At 38.2% G+C, this 17,209-nt stretch overlaps 1 protein-coding gene across 10 annotated transcripts in view; it reads right to left on the minus strand.

The window, feature by feature from the left end:
• DMXL2 (Dmx like 2) overlaps nucleotides 1-17,209 on the minus strand; it is a 105,303-nt gene that overhangs the window by 27,941 nt on the left and 60,153 nt on the right. For 6 of the 10 annotated variants that reach the window (XM_073303878.2, XM_073303879.2, XM_073303876.2 and 3 more), the window contains 8 exons: nucleotides 11,733-11,830; nucleotides 9,766-9,931; nucleotides 8,922-9,186; nucleotides 6,516-7,624; nucleotides 5,736-5,927; nucleotides 3,961-4,037; nucleotides 2,964-3,094; nucleotides 1,419-1,667 (listed from right to left, as the gene is read on the minus strand). In XM_073303878.2, coding sequence (XP_073159979.1) covers nucleotides 1,419-1,667; nucleotides 2,964-3,094; nucleotides 3,961-4,037; nucleotides 5,736-5,927; nucleotides 6,516-7,624; nucleotides 8,922-9,186; nucleotides 9,766-9,931; nucleotides 11,733-11,830 — 2,287 coding nt within the window. Of the gene's footprint in view, nucleotides 1-1,418; nucleotides 1,668-2,482; nucleotides 2,853-2,963; nucleotides 3,116-3,960; nucleotides 4,038-5,735; nucleotides 5,928-6,515; nucleotides 7,625-8,921; nucleotides 9,187-9,765; nucleotides 9,932-11,732; nucleotides 11,831-17,209 lie in introns of those variants that run through there. The other 4 variants (XR_012154000.2, XM_073303880.2, XM_073303884.2 and 1 more) reach the window with 4 other exon arrangements.

Raw genomic sequence — 17,209 nt, forward strand, 5'->3', positions numbered from 1 at the left:
CGAGAAACTGCTGAATTGGAATTCATTTGCAAATTGGATACTATTAATTTAGGCTTAAATAGAGACTGGGAGTGGCTAAGTCATTATGCAAGGTAGCCTATTTCCCCTTGTTTTTTCCTACCCCCCCCCCGATGTTCTGGTTTAACTTGGATTTAAACTTGGAGAGTGGTCAGTTTGGATGAGCTATTACCAGCAGGAGAGTGAGTTTGTGCGTGCATGGGGGTGGGGGAGTGAGAGAACCTGGATTTGTGCAGGAAATGGCCCAACTTGATTATCATGCACATTGTGTAGAGAGTTGTCACTTTGGATGGGCTATCACCTGCAGGAGAGTGAATTTGTGTGTGGGGGGGTGGAGGGTGAGAAAACCTGGATTTGTGCTGGAAATGGCCCAACTTGATGATCACTTTAGATAAGCTATTACCAGCAGGACAGTGGGGTGGGAGGAGGTATTGTTTCATATTCTCTGTGTGTATATAAAGTCTGCTGCAGTTTCCACGGTATGCATCCGATGAAGTGAGCTGTAGCTCACGAAAGCTCATGCTCAAATAAATTGGTTAGTCTCTAAGGTGCCACAAGTACTCCTTTTCTTGTTTCAGTATGTTCAGTTTTAAATCAATGATCAGGTGTCCTTACTTAAGCCAAGCAGACACTCAAATCTCATATGTAATAGCTAGAAAACTGAACAGACTAGGACACACACCTGATGACCAGTAATGATGGTAAACAGAGCTGCAGATACTGGCGAGCCTTTAACATGCTCTGGACTAGCAGTGATAACTGGCTGAAAACCATTAGCCACGAATGACTTTTCCCTAGAAGGCTGTATTAGGAGTCCTGTAAGTTTATAGATAAAATCAGCTAGAAGAGTTAAAATTAAGTTTTGGGAGATTTGAAACCCTGTCTCATCAAACTTACCATTTTTCATGCAGACACAAAAGGATAACAAATATGCCAGAGAGCAGTAAAGAGTTTAGACTTTACTATGCCAATTGCTCAACTGCTTTTTTCATTAAGTCAATAACTCTAATATTTGTATCATATTTAACGACCCACAATGTGCTATGTGGAATATATGAAGACAATGCCGACCTCTAAGAGCTAACCATCTTTTTTCCCCCCTCTTCTAAATTAAATAATCTTGGCTAAAAGTTGTATTCTTGCCAATCCATACTGATCAAGAATTCTAAGATTCCCATTAATTCCTTCAGTATGATTATGCAAGTCCTAAAAATACCTTTACCCTGGGAGGAGGTTAAGAACTGATGATATCAGACACATACTATCAAACATGATGAATTTAAAAGTTTATTTTTAAACAATATTCCTGAACCTAAAAGAAGGAAATTAAATTCTTCTCTTTCCCCAAAATTATACAAATGCACATTATTGGTCTGAAATTGAATCAACACAAAAAGTACCTGGAATATTTTCAGATTGTCTTCGGGGTTTCACAACAAGTTTCACTCCTCCCCCAAAGACAGCAGCCCACATTCGACCGTTCAGGGGATGGGCTGCTAGCCGAAACAATTCATTGCAAGAATTAGTAGCAAGGGCATGTATCAGGAGACTTAGGTAAACAGCTACAACGGCTTCACAGAGTAAAATGTTTAACTTTGGTTGGTCCTCATCCTGGGCTGAATTTAAGAGATTTATAAGTGAGCTCACACCTGCAAGAATAAAAAAGAAAAGATGTAACTTTAAGAAGTTTGCAGAAGTACGAAAAGCATTTTTCTTATATTCATTTCATAAACAAAGAATTCTATGAGTGGCCATTTAGTACTTTGATCTAAATTAAGTTTATTACCCTTATTTCTGAATAGATTATAAAATTTGTTTCTTGATGATTTTCCTTTCCAAGACAGACCTTTTCCTGAAAGCATTCTCTGTCTCAGGTGTGTGGCTGAATGGGTCTTGCTCAGATGTTCAGGATGTGAGGTCAGGAAGAAATCTTCTCCCAGGCCAGTGTGGCACTGACCCTGGGTTTTTTTTCATCTTCCTCTGTAGCATGTGTCTGTGGGTCACTTGCCAGGATTATCTGTGTATATCTCACTTAAGCATATCTCTGCTATTGCAGGGGCCTTGGGCACTGGTGCATCCCGGTCCCTCCTCTCTGCTTGTGGCAGATAATGATCTAATCTCCAGTGGGCTGTAATACTTTGATCTAATTTAATTTTTTGGGTTTAGTGTGTGGGTGCTGGATGGTGTTGGTGGCCTGTGATATACAAGAGGTCAGACTAGATGGATCTGGTGGTCCCTTCTGGCCTTAAACGGTCTGGCACTCTAACGCCATCTGAGACTTTTTTGTAACTGTACCTCTTTTCCTGCAGTTACTACAGGCAGTTCAGATTTATCCATGAGGCTCTAGGAGTAGGTCTCATCTCCTTTACTCTTGCACCATATGAGTATTTCCAAAATTGTTTGTAAACACCTAATTCTTATTAGATTAATTATAATGCCTTGTGCAACTTTACAAAATACATACCTAAAACCTGAGGCGGCCATGGCCAAAATACTTGAAGAACTTCTCTTGGATGGGATAGATTAGGGGAATGGTCATTCCCAGAAAAGAAATAATCAGGTAATCAAGTGTACATTCTGGATCCTGATCTTTCTCTCATTAAAGATATCTGGGGCACGGTGAGCATCTCTCTGTTCGAATAGGTGAGCCATAAGTTAAATGCTAATGGAGTTCACCCAAGATTTAAAAAGAAGCAAGAATGCAAAATAGATTTTTCTATAAGGGAAGCATATCTGATAATATCTGCATCTTCAGCTGACTAATGTATGCTATCAATATTCTTGTTGGCTTGAACATTAAGCCCGGTGCGCATTTGTAGATGTCACTGCATGTTCTGAGTCACAAGAAAAAAATCAAGAAATTAAGTGAGAAACAGATTGTGTGGGGACATCTGAAAAAGTGTTCTTGGCATGCTGTTGTGAAAAATAACTTAGTTTTTTCTCACCAGGCCATTGAGCAGGAGTTGAATTTGGTGTTGCATGTTCTTCAATGCTTTCTGTCCTCAGCCTGCGTCGATCACTCAAAAGCAGTCCTTGATAAACCATTCCTGTAAACTGATTTGTTTCCGTTTGACTGCTAAACACAAATCAATTTTTTCTAATGAGAAAGGATTTTAGAATATTCTTGTAATGAAGTATAGTATATATGGCAAGTTATTTTCATTTGAGTCTTTAATTTTTCAGAAAATACATTTGAAATTCTGTATAGCATGTAGGAGCGGTTTTAGAAAAGTCATTATATTTTTACAATGTAAAAAAACTTTTAGTGCTAAAAATCTTAGTCTGCATGCAATGTTTTACATTCCAGTCTGTCTGTTTTTGGGCAAGAGAAAAAGATTCACTTTCAAAGATTTTAGTAATCAGAAAATGTGTTGTGAAAATTGCAAAATGCCCTCACATCTGTAGGTGTATTTATTCTCTAATCTTTTCAGAGATGGCCATATAACTATCTATCTGAAACTTGCTCATCTGTCAGGTACAAGAAGAAATTGCTCCTATATATCAATGTGTCCACTGTGGAAAATTGCCTTTTTAGTGTTTTCCTTCTAATAGAGCCTCACAGAGCCTCAATCATAGATTGAGTAACTAGAGATTTTTATTTTTTATTCTGTGCCATAAAATCTACTAAACAATTTTTGGTATTAAATTTAATTCATGTAGAACTGTCTGGGCAAATGGAAGGCACCCATATAGTTTTTGAAAATGTTACGAGAACATAACTGTAGCTTCATTCACATCACAATTTCTTCATAGTGCATTAATTGCACTATATACATGAGTGCACATTGAACTTAGGCCTGGCTGTGTATACACACAAGTATACATGTGCTTATTTCAAAATGTTAGTTCTTTATGCATTTATTTACAAATGTGAAAGTTTACTCTTACATGAAAACCAAACATACATTTTAAACGTAACTGTAAGAAGAGCTCAATTTTTACCTGTAGCTGTGGCTGTCACATAAAGCTTGGTAAATAGACGCAGAAAGTGAAGCTGCTAATGAATGAAGTGTATGCACCTAAAAAAAACCAGCCAATATTAAATTTTATATGAAAAGTTGTAGGAAATTGCAATTTTTTCTTAAAATCACAGTGAACTAATTGAGACTGACTAATGAGAAAATCTGAATGTTAAACACAAATTTTGAGTTAACTAGTTATACTTCACATGAAGAAAGGAATTGTTAGTTGTGATTTTATTTTATTCATTCTCCCCAACGTGCCTAAGACTGATGTTGTAATTAAATAAATGTCAAAATAATTTAGATTACACTGAAATAGAATTACCACCATCAGTGAGTGCAAAGTAAATAACTGCAATTTTCTGTTATGCAATATCCTGACCATTCTGATTGGTTCTAGGCTTCTGATCTAGATCAATGATATACAGTTATTTCTCAATATCTGTAAAATAAATCCCTATACTCTGACTGGCTAGTAATAGCCGTTAGCCAAGAGTACAAAGAGCTGTATAATCACTGTATGGCTATTTTGCAATTCTGCAATAACTGTACTGTGTGTATATGTACATCTGTACTCTCACAACTACAATCACCCTTCTCTAAGTTTTCTTGCCTAATTTTCTAGCCGTCTGCCAGCAAGGACAATACTTTGGCTTCTCGTTGCCATTAGTGGAGGCAAAAATCTTCCAATATTTACATAAAAGAATTAAAAATGGAGTCCAAAAAGCAAAGAAAATGGTGCTGTTAAAGCGCTGGAGGTTTTATTTTATTTAAAAAACCTTTAACTTATTTCCATCTCCCCTTCCATCATTCCTCTTGCCCTCAGAATAACCGTTATACTATTGGTTGGAAAATACCATCTTTCCTTTTTCAATTCAGTTTTGAAATAAAATGCATGCAAAAACATCAGTTATTATCGGGGAAAAGACTGGCTGAGCTGTAGTGCAGAAAGGAAGACATGAGGAAGGGAGCTAAACGGAGAGAAAGGAGGAAAATGATGGAGAGAATGAGAGATGATCGGCTGGAGAGGGAAATGCCAGAAAAGTGTTTTTTTTTTTAAATGGTCTTTCAACAATTTGACAACCCATTCGATTTTCCAGTGTTTTATTTTTTTTCATTTAAATGTCAATATTGAATTAAAATTTGCAGTATAAAAATCTGAAAGTAACTCCTGTTAACTCACCAGTAAACCACGTCTTTGTCTATTAAACACTTTGGGACTTTTGTCATCTGTGTTTACTTACTCTGAACACATTGGCCTTTAGCTTCAGAGTTTCTTCAGCTCAGAATATGGGGCCAGATTTTCAGTGTGTGTAAATCAACAATTCAATTTATGGCAATTTTATCAGGCCCAGGGTTTATACCTGAGCTAAGAGGATGCACTTTCAAGTCAGAATACATTTTAAGACCGACTACACTATATAATTGTCATTTAATTCCACCCCAGGCATTGTTGGTGGTCAGTTCTGCAACAAGTTATTTTATTGATCAACATAAACACTGGGATTAAATGATGTAGCAAAGGTCCAGATTTAGGATTGGCTTTTTGGTCACTCATGCTTTGGGTTAAAAGGCTTTTGCACTAGTGAATGGATGGGAGGGAAACAGCCAAGTGTCAAGATATCAACATTTACCCAGATTACAGGAGAACAAATATATCGCCACAAAGTTTAAAAGTGAGTTTGATTTTTCTTGAGTCCACCTGTATTATTCAACTTAAGAGTCATCACTTATGAGTAACGTCTTTTGTCTTACCTTTACATCTTCGACATTAGGATGGGGTGGAAATTTCATCTGCACTATGGTGTAAAGAATGTCATGGATGTGGTTATTTAAGTACAGCACAGGGTTAGCTATTACAGTTTTTGTTGAAGCAATACTTGCAGAAAGCAGTGGTAGCGTTGTGGGTAATGGAAGGGGAGACTGAAGTTGCTTTACTGTAGTTTCCTGTTTAAAAGAAAATACAGTAGGTAAAATGGTCACATAGCTGAGAACACAAATCAAGCCCAATCACTTGTCTCATGGCATTATTTGCAAGAGTTGGGGGTATTAGATCTTTCCAAATTCCAACTGAAACCACATAGGTGGACAAAATGTAATTACCAAAACTGGAATGTGCATAGAATACTGAGTCTTAACACTTGGATACCAGCTTAAATGCTATGCTGGTAGGTGCCTTAGTACACTCTAAACTTGAAAATAATGAAACAGGATCTTTAATAATCATAGATGGCCAGGATCCAGATTTAAGATTTATGCAAAAGCAGCAACCCAAAATACCAGACTGTGCCCCCTAATTCCACCTGAGAAGTTAGAACTTTAGTCTTAGAGAGAAGAGTACCATGTACTGACTTACCAACCCGACTGCAGTACCCTAGAAATGTCGCATCTAAGTACTACCCTGGCCCGACCTTGTTAGGGTGAGTGATTTGACAAAAATCAGTCTGATAAGCTGGGGTTGCAAGACTACTAAAATTCCTAAACTACTTAAAATGAACTAATCTCAATTTAAAGTCATTTAAAAGATTGTCTTACCTGCTGAGACTCTTGCAACAAAAACTTGAGCTCCATTCTTACAGATGCTAGACCACCACCTTGTGCCCCATGAAGGCTACAGTAACTTAGGAAAACTCTCAGGAGAGCTTGATTCTTTTGCAGCCACCACTTTCGTCTTTCAGCATGCTCTCGTTTTGCCTGCAACCTACGTCTTTCTATCTGGTGACGTTCATATGAGCCAATATCTGGCTTATCCACAATTTCTTCATGATCAAGTCTGTCACCATCTACTTTAGTATACGTTTCACAATAGTCTTTGCTACCTGCTTCATGGTTACATATTTCATGCATAGCAGCAATTTCTTTTTCCAGCCAATTGTACAGTTGAAATCTAAGCTTCCCTCCGTCTACCTCATACCCTGTAGCCAAAGTCCTCAGTTCGGTCATTAGGATCTTCAAACAGGCTCTGAACTTCAGTTGTTCGGCAATTACATCAACCTCAGTGTCACCTGCATCAAAGTCCTCCCCTTGAGGTGTCTGCAGTACATTAGTGTGTGCACTCTTCTCATCTAGTTTTCCATTTTTAGAGTCCAATTTTGAACCTTTCATTGTTAAACCAACATCATCTTTCTCTTCCCCTGAGCCATCTTTGTCTTCACCCCAGTCAAGAGTAAGAGACTCCTCATCGAATTTTACTGCTGGCTGACTCCAATCAAATTGTGCTGAAGAACCAGTGCTACTTTCCAAGGCAGATGAAGCTGAAAATGGCTTTGACCAGTCTATATTACTACTTTCAGCACCATCACTCTCAGTGTTTGACTCTAGAATCACATCAGTTTTTCTAGTAGGACTTGAACTGGATTGATCTCTCTCGGTAGAAATGCTGGACTTTGTACTTATTTTTGGAATTTTGGAAAGAACTTCAAGAGCTAAAACAGGGCATCCCACTTTAAAATGAGCATTTGCAGTGGTGAAGAATAATTTTCTCTCTATAAGATTAATTTTATCAACAAAACTTTTCTCAGTTTTTATGCCTAAAGTAGCCAGAGTCCCTTCTGGTGAGCTGAAATATCTTCGGATGAGCAAAGGGTGGGTCCGAAGGTAGTTGTAAAAACTAAACACCACAGGATTGCAGGACTTGATGATAACTAGAGGAATTAAACAAATATGACTTCTACTGAAACATATCTACAAATGAGTATTATTTTAAGGTTGTTTTGCACCCCTGCAATTGCCACTTTATAAAACCTTACGAAAACAGTCTAGCATATTTGTAAATATAAAAAGTAATCACATCCCACAAGAAAAGTGATAACATGAACTCATTATGGAAAGAATAAAAAGTTGTCAGATACTGGCCTCTGTTTCTTCTGCTTTATGGCACTTAGGCAACTCAAATAGAGGAAAGCTGGCTTGGCTACAGAAACAGCTGCCTGAAGGTTACTATAGCTGGGCACAAATTAGAGCAGTCTCAAGGATGCTCTAACCAGCAATGTAGATTGAACCTGTCCCCAGGATAAGGGTAGGGGATGTAAAGTGTCACCTTTGTTTCCACCCTTTCTGGTCTTACAAAGATTGCCTGGTGGATCCTAGGAATGAGCCCAATGTTTACTGACAAAAAAAAAAATTGTAAATTGAGTTATATATGTTAGTTACTCTTTTAAAAAAAAAATCAGCTTTCTTGTATTAAAAAGTGTGAATATTCCACTCCCTAAGCAACATGAGTTACATCGACATAGCACTGTACACACAAAGGCCTATGTTGGCGGGAGAGGTGGTATTTTTTTTTTTTTATGCTGACAGGAAATCTCTCTCCCATTGGTATAGAGCCACTTCACTGGACACACTGTAGCAGTACAGCTGTGCCACTGCAGCGCTGTCCGTGAGATGTGGCCTAAAGGTTCAGTTCTGCAGAGATCCAGAACAGTAGTGCTCAGGTTGGGGAAACGGGATGCTGTACCCTGGAGGTCCAGCCAAAAGGTGGGTGAATCTCAGGATTCCATTCTGATTAGTGCAGGTGTAGGCCTATCACTTGAAGGAAGTGCCCACAGAGAGACAGAGATCACAGGTATCACTCATTCATGAACCGCAACAAGAAGCATTTGTAAAAATGAAATAATTATACTCTAATAAGCTTATGGTAACAGTATACTGTAGCTATTGCACACTTCATATAACTACAACACAATGGAGAATTAAGCAGATTTTTAACAGATACTAGCTTCTGTTTGTTGAAACCTTTTGTAAAGGTTTCTAACTGAGAATTATTGCATTAATGAATTACAACGACAGTACCAGCTACTTTAACTATTTTTGCTGCCTTTTTCATATTTAAGGATCTGTTTTTACTTCTAAATGCTTAATTATTATATTTAATTATGGAAAGATCTATAAATCCTAATGCTAAAATATATCTGAAAATTACAACACTGATATTTCCCCTACCTGGATTTTCATCATCTTCCTTAGGTGTTTGTTCCAATAAAGTGTCAAGTGCTCTAGTGTAGTTTTTCATTATCCAGTAGGCAAGACTTCGCAGGAAGGGATCAGGATGCAATTTAGTACATCTGAATCCAGTTCCATCTTTCTGGCAACCCAAAATTTTTTCATAAAGAATGGATGTATAAGTGAGGGAGGTCTCAAATTCTGATTCATATAAACGAGCAATAACAATGGCCAGCTGAATATCTTCCATTTTTTCAAGACACACCTGTGGCATAAAGCATGACAAGCAAGCTGCTGGATTAGGAAAGCCTCTCTCTCAAAGAATGAATGAATTAAATAACCACCCACATTTAGAATAAAGAGTAATTTTCCCATCATGTAAAAAGTTTAAAAGGTACATCAAATTTTGGGGTCAGAAACCTGTATCCAAATATATTTTCTCCCTCTGTTTGGTTAGGGATGTGCTGATTTTTTTTTCAGATTTTTATAAAATTCTGGTTTATTTAGTAGTGTATCAATGTATCAATAATCTAATAGAAGATTTTTTTTCTTCAGGCTTACGCACAAATTTTCAGCCTTAATTACATGAACATTAGTTTTTTGGAGGTTTTTTGGTACTGAACCGTATGAAGAATTATATCTGATATCATGTAATAAAGACTCCTGTAATATGCACACACACACACACACACAGAGGCAGCAATAACGTTGCATAACCCTGACTTTTCATTGCTCCACTGTACAATTTTCTTTGCCACAGCTTTTGTGAAATGATTAACAAACAACAATGTTCATCAGTGTAATTCTCAAGTTCAGTTCTGAAACTCCACAGTACTTTATATACCTCTATAGCATCTTTCAGGGAACCAGCTAGTAAGAAAAAAGCAGCAGACTGTTCAAAGCGTTGTTTTCCCAACAAAGCAAAAGCATTTTTCAAAGCTGCTTTGCGCCACCTATCTTCACTGAAATTGTGGCTGAAAAATGTGGTCATCTTTTCATCATACTGAGACCTGTGTTAAAAAAAAACAAACAAAAAACTCAACACAGAGTACTTAGTTATAACTTAAATTTTGGGCTGTCAAGTGATTACAAAAATTAATCATGATTAATCGCGCTGTTAACAATAGAATACCATTTTATTTTAAATATTTTTGGATGTTTCCAAATTTTCAAATATACTGATTTCAATTACTATACAGAATACAAAGTAAAGTGCTCAATTTATATTTTTTATTACAATACTTGCATTGTAAAAAACAAAATAGTATTTTTCAATTCACCTCATTACAAGTACTGTAGTGCAATCTCTTTATCATGAAAGTTGAACTGACAAATGTAGAATTGTGTACAAAAAACTGTATTCAAAAATAAAACTATGTAAAACTTTAGAGTCTACAAGTCCACTCAGCCCTTCCTCTTGGTCAGCCAATTGCTCAGACAAACAAGGTTGGTACAATTTGCAGGAGATAATGCTGCCTGCTTCTCGTTTACAATGTCACCTGAAAGTGAGAACAGGTGTTTGCATGGAACTGTTGTAGCTGCCATTACAAGATATTTACGTGCCAGATGCACTAAAAATTCATAAGTCCCTTCATGCTTCAACCACCATTCCAGAGGACATGCATCCATGCTGCCTATAGGTTCTGCTCGATAACTATCCAAAGCAGCGCGGACTGACACATGTTCATTTTCATCATCTGAGTCAGACACCACCAGCAGAAGACTGATTTTCTTTTTTGGTGGTTTGGGCTCTGTAGTTTCCACATCACAGTGTTGCTCTTAAGACTTCGAAAAGCATGCTCCACACCTCGTCCCTCTCAGATTTTGGACGGCACTTCAAATTCTTAAAACCTTGGGTCGAGTGCTGTAGCTATTTTTAGAAATCTCACATCGTACCTTCTTTGCATTTTGTCAAATCTACTGTGAAAGTGTTCTTAAAATGAACATGTGCTGGATCACCATCTGAGGCCACTATAACTTGAAATATATGCAGAATGCGGGTAAAACAGAGCAGGAGACATACAATTCTTCCCACAAGGAGTACAGTCACAAATTTAATTGACACATTTTTTTAAAACAGGCATCATCAGCATGGAAGCATGTCCTCTGAAATGGTGGCCAAAGCATGAAGGGGCATACAAATGTTTAGCACATCTGGCTTGTAAATACCTTGCAACGCCGGCTGCAAAAGTGCCATGCGAACAACTGTTTTCACTTTCAGGTGACACTGTAAATAAGAAGCAGGCAGCAGTATCCCCTGTCAATGTAAACAAACTTGTTTGTCTTTGATTGGCAGAATAAGACATAGGACTTAATGGACTTGTAGAAGCTAAAGTTTTACATAGTTTTGGTTTTGAGTGCAGTTATGTAACCAAAAAAAATCTGCATTTGTAAGTTATACTTTCATGATAGAGATTGTACTTCAGTACTTGTATGAGGTGAACTGAAAAATACTATTTTTTTGTTTATCATTTGTACAGTGCATATATTTGTAATCTAATAATATAAAGTCATCACGGTGCACTTTGTATTCTGTGTTGTAATTGAAATCAATATTGAAAAATGTAAAGAACATCCAAAAATATTTAATAAATTTCAAAAGGTATTCTATTATTTAAGTGCGATTAATCATGATTAATTTTTTGAGTTAATCGTGTGAGTTAACTGCAATTAACTGACAACCCTACTTAAATTATATCTTTTAATCTTTTGATTCAAGATAAGTTGAAATAATAAGTTGAAAAAGAGTTCTTCTTTACACTATTAGTTTTATTCTTACTACTTTTAAAGTCAAAGGCTAACGGAACTCACCTAAACAGACCCCACACCACTGCTTTTTTCTTCATAGCAAGGTAAAAAATTGCAGCATCCAAGGCATCATTGTTCCTTTGAAATGAAGCTTTTGCAACCTACAGTAGCAAATGGAGAGCGAACAGAATTATTGCAAAAAAGCTGCCTTCAGTTAAAAAATACACAAACTCTGCTGGAAAGGACAGCATGGAGAGAGTGTGTGTGTGTGTGTTTGTTTCTATAAAGCTATAAAAGTGCCTTCTGAATATTTTGCAGAAGACACTATTTATACAGTTTGGGAGCAGATAACACTGTAAATGTTAGTTTTTCTTAAGGCCTTTGGAAAATATAATACTGATGCATATATTTAAAAACATAATGGGAAGTTACAGAAAGGCAAATAAAAATCTTTCATCCCTCAATCCTGATGAGATACTTTTCATTTGGCAATTCATGCTGTGGTATCCTCTTCCATTGAGGATAACTCTCTGAGGGAGGGAACTCCAGTTATTAGGAAGAAACGATTAGTAATGGATGATTCTATCACTAGAATCATTTGCGATGATTTGCGATGACCAGGAGATGGTTTGCGATGATGGTTTGCGATGACCAGGAGAACTGCATGGTGACTTGCCTGCCTGGTGTAAAGGTTGCAGTTATCTTGAGACAGCTAGGAGACGGTGGTCGTGGTATATGTAGGTACCAGTGACATAGGGAAGGATAGGAGAGAGGTCCTGGAGGCCAAATTTAGGCTGCAAGGTAAGAGATTGAAGTCCAGGACCTTTATCGGAGCATTCTATGAAATGCTTCCAGTTCCACATACAGGGCCAGTTAGACATGCAGAACTGCAGGGTCTTAATGTGTGGATGAGACGATGGTGTAGGGGGGAGGGGTTTAGATTTATTAGGAACTGGGGAAACTTTTGGGAAAGTGGGAGCCTATATAGGAAGGATGGGCTCCACCTAAACCAAAATGGAACCAGATTTCTGGCACTTTAAAAACTGCTCTATGACCTTTTAAATTTTAACTAAGGGCTGGGGGAAAGCCGACAGGTGCAGAGGAGCATGTGGTTTGGACAGAGATATCCCTTAGGGGAGGATCTATTAATGGAGATTCTCTATGTCATAGTAAGGAGGAGAAGATGGAAGATGATAAAATACAGGTAGTATCTGATGAGAAACAGTCAGAAAAAAAGTCCCATTCAATTACATCATGTAATGGCAGACAGCTTAAAAAGTGACAAGCTTTTAAAGTGCTTAAATACAAATTCTAGAAGTCTAAATAATAAGATGGGTGAACAAGAGTGCCTTGTATTAAATATAACAGGCATCACAGAAATTTGGTGAATGAGGATAATCAATGCGACACAGTACTACCAAGCTACAAAATATATCGGAAGGACAGAACAGGTTGTGCTGGTGTGTGAGTGGCACTCTATGTGAAAGAAAGAGTAGACTCAAATGCAGTAAAAATCTTAAATGAACCAAACTGTACCACAGAATCTCTATGAATAGTAATTTCATGCTTGAATAATAAAAATATAGCAGTAGGGATATATTAGTGACCACCTGACAAGGATGGTGATACTGTGAAATGCTCAGGAAGATTAGAGAGGCTATAAAAATAAAAAACTCAGTAATAATGGGGGATTTCAACTATCCCTATATTGACTGTGTACATGTCACCTCAGGACGGGATACAGAGATAAAGGTTCTTGACACCTTAAATGACTGCTTCTTGGAGCAGCTAGTTCTGAAACGCACAAGAGGAGAGGCAATTCTTGATTTGGTCCTAAGTGGAGCACAGGATCAGGTCCAAGAGGTGAATATAGCTGGACCACTTGGTAATAGTGACCATAATATAATTAAATTTAAACATCCCTGTGGTGGGGAAAACACTACAGTAGCCCAACTCTGTAGCATTTAATTGCAGAAAGGGGGACTACACAAATATGAGATAGTTAGTGAAACAGAAATCAAAAGATACAGTGCCGAAAGTGAAATCCCTGAAAGCTGCATGGAAACTTTTTAAAGACCCCATAATAGAGGCTCAACTTAAACATATAACCCAATTAAAAAACATAGTAAGAGAACCAAAAAAGTGCCACCGTGGCTAAACAACAAAGTAAAAGAAGCAGTGAGAGGCAAAAAGGCATCCTTTAAAAAGTAGAAGATAAATCCTAGTGAGGAAAATAGAAAGGAGCATAAACTGGCAAATGAAGTGTAAAAATATAATTAGGAAAGCCAAAAAAGAATTTGAAGAACAGCTAGCCAAAGACAAAAATAAATTGCTATTACTTTGGAAAGCAGGAAGCCTGCTAAACAACCAGCGGGGCCACTAGACGATCAAGATGCTAAAGGAGCACTCAAGGACAATAAGGCCATTGCAGAGAAACTAAATGAATTCTCTGCATCGGTCTCCATGGCTGAGGATGTGAGGGAGATTCCCAAAGCTGAGCCATTGTTTTTAGGTGACAAATCTGAGGTAAAAGAACAGGAGAACTTGTGGCACCTTAGAGATTAACAAATTTATTTGAGCATAAGCTTGCGTGGGCTAAAACCTATTTCATCGGGTGCACGCAGTGGAAAATACAGTAGGAAGAGATATATATATATATATATATACACACACACACATACACACACACAGAGAACATGAAACAATGGGTGTTATCATACACACTGTAACAGGAGTCATCAGTTAAGGAGTCATCAGTGAGCTATTACCAGCAGGAGAGAAGAAAAAACCTTTTGTAGTAATAATCAATGCTTCCTCAGCTCTCGTCCCCTAATGCCCCTACTCGCACTACATTGATGACATCTGCATCATCTGGACCCATGGAAAAGAAGCCCTTGAGGAATTCCATCATGATTTCAACAATTTCCATCCCACCATCAACCTCAGCCTGGTCCAGTCCACACAAGAGATCCACTTCCTGGACACTACAGTGCTAATAAGTGATGGTCACATAACCACCACCCTATACCGGAAACCTGCTGACCGCTATGCTTACCTACATGCCTCTAGCTTTCATCCAGACCACATCACACGATCCATTGTCTACAGCCAAGCTCTACGATAAAATCACATTTGCTCCAACCCCTCAGACAGAGGCAAACACCTACAAGATCTCTATCAAGCACTCTTACAATCCTAGCTGCTGAAGCGAAGAAACAGATGGACAGAGCTAGGAGAGTGCCCAGAAGTCACCTACTACAGGACAGGCCCAATGAAGAAAGTAACAGAACGCCACTAGCCATCACCTTCAGCCCCCAACTAAAACCTCTCCAGCGCATCATCAAGGATCTACAACCTATCCTGAAGTACGACCCATCACACGCTCAGATCTTGGGAGACAGGCCAGTCCTTGCCTACAGATAGCCCCCCAGCCTGAAGCAAATACTCACTAGCAACCACATACCACACAACAGAACCACTTAACCCAGGAACCTATCCTTGCAACAAAGCCCGTTACCAACTGTGCCCACTCATCTATTCAGGGGACACCATCATAGGGCTTAATCACATCAGCCACGCTATCAGAGGCTCGTTCACCTGCACATCTACCAATGTGATATATGCCATGTGCCAGCAATGCCCCTCTGCCACGCACATTGGCCAAACTGGATAGTCTACGTAAAAGAATAAATGGACACAAATCAGACGTCAAGAATTATAACATTCAAAAACCAGTTGGAAAACACTTTTATCTCCCTGGTCACTCGATTACAGACCTAAAAGTCACAATATTACAACAAAAAAAGTCTAAAACAGACTCCAGCGAGAGACTGCTGAATTGGAATTAATTTGCAACTGGACACCATTAAATTAGGCTTGAATAAAGACTGGGAGTGGATGCGTCATTACACAAAGTAAAACTATTTCCCCATGTTTATTTCCCCCCCTACCGTTCCTCACACGTTCTTGTCAACTGCTGGAAATGACCCATCTTGATTATCACTACAAAAGGGTTTTTTCCTCTCCTGCTGGTAATAGCTCACCTTACCTGATCATCTCCCCACTGTATTTTCCACTGCGTGCATCCAATGAAGTGAGCTGTAGCTCACGAAAGCTTATGCTCAAATAAATTCGTTGGTCTCTAAGGTGCCACAAGTACTCCTGTTCTTTTTGCTGATACAGCCTAACATGGCTGCTACTCTGAAATCTGAGGAACTGTCCCAGATTGAGGTGTCATTAGAGGAGGTTTTGGAACAAACTGATAAACTAAACAGTAATAAATCACCAGTACCAGATGGTATTCACCCAAGAGTCCTGAAGGAACTCAAATGTGAAATTGCAGAACTACTAACTATAGTTTGTAACCTATCATTTAAATCAGCTTCTGTACCAAATGACTGGAGGATAGCTAATATGACACCAATTTTTAAAAAGGGCTCCATCGGTGATCCCTGCTATTACAGGCTGGTAAGCCTATCTTCAGTTAGGGGCAAACTGGTTGAAACTATAATAATGAACAAAACTGTCAGACCTTAGATGAACATAATTTGTTGGGGAAGAGTCAACATGGTTTTTGTAAAGGGAAATCCGGCTTCACGAATCTACTAGAATTCTTTGAAGGGTTCAACGAACATGTGGATAAGGGAGATCCAGTGGATATAGTGTAGTTAGATTTTCAGAAAGCATTTGACAAGCCTCATCAAAGGCTATTAAGCAAGGTAAGTTGTCATGGGATAAGAGAGTAGGTCCTCTTATGGATTGGTAACTGGTTAAAAGATAGGAAACAAAGGGTAAGAATAAATGGTCAGTTTTCAGAATGGAGAGAGGTAAATAGTTGTGTCCCCCAGGGGTCTGTACTGGGCCCAGTCCTATTCAACATATTCATAAATGATCTGGAAAAAGGGGTAAAGAGCGAGATGGCAAAATTTGCAGATGATACAAAATTACTCAAGATAGTCAAGTCCCCGGTAGACTGCAAAGAGCTACAAAAGGATCTCTCAAAACTGGGTGACTGGGCAACAACATGGCAGATGAAATTCAATGCTGATAAATGCAAAGTAATGCACATTGGAAAAGTGTAATCCCAACTATACATATAAAATGATGGGTTCTAAATTAGCTGTTACCACTTAAGAAAGCTATCTTGGAGTCATTGTGGATAGTTCTCTGAAAACATCCACTCAATGTGCAGTGGCAGTCAAAAAAGCAAACAGAATGTTGGGAATCATTAAGAAAGGGATAGATAATAAGACTGAAAATATCATATTGCCTCTATATAAATCCATGGTATGCCCATATCTTTAATATTGCATGCAGATGTGGTTGCCCCATCTCAAAAAAGATATACTGAAATTGGAAAAGGTTCAGAAAAGGCTGCCACCTGAGAGATTAATAAGACTGGGACTTTTCAGCTTGGAAAAGAGACGACAAAGGGGGGATATGATAGAGGTCTATAACATCATGACTGGTGTGGAGAAAGTAAATAAGGAAGTGTTTTTACTCTCTCATAACACAAGAACTAAGGGTCACCAAATGAAATT

Source organism: Lepidochelys kempii, chromosome 10 (assembly GCF_965140285.1).
Source record: "Lepidochelys kempii isolate rLepKem1 chromosome 10, rLepKem1.hap1, whole genome shotgun sequence".
NCBI classification, from domain to species: Eukaryota; Metazoa; Chordata; order Testudines; family Cheloniidae; genus Lepidochelys; species Lepidochelys kempii.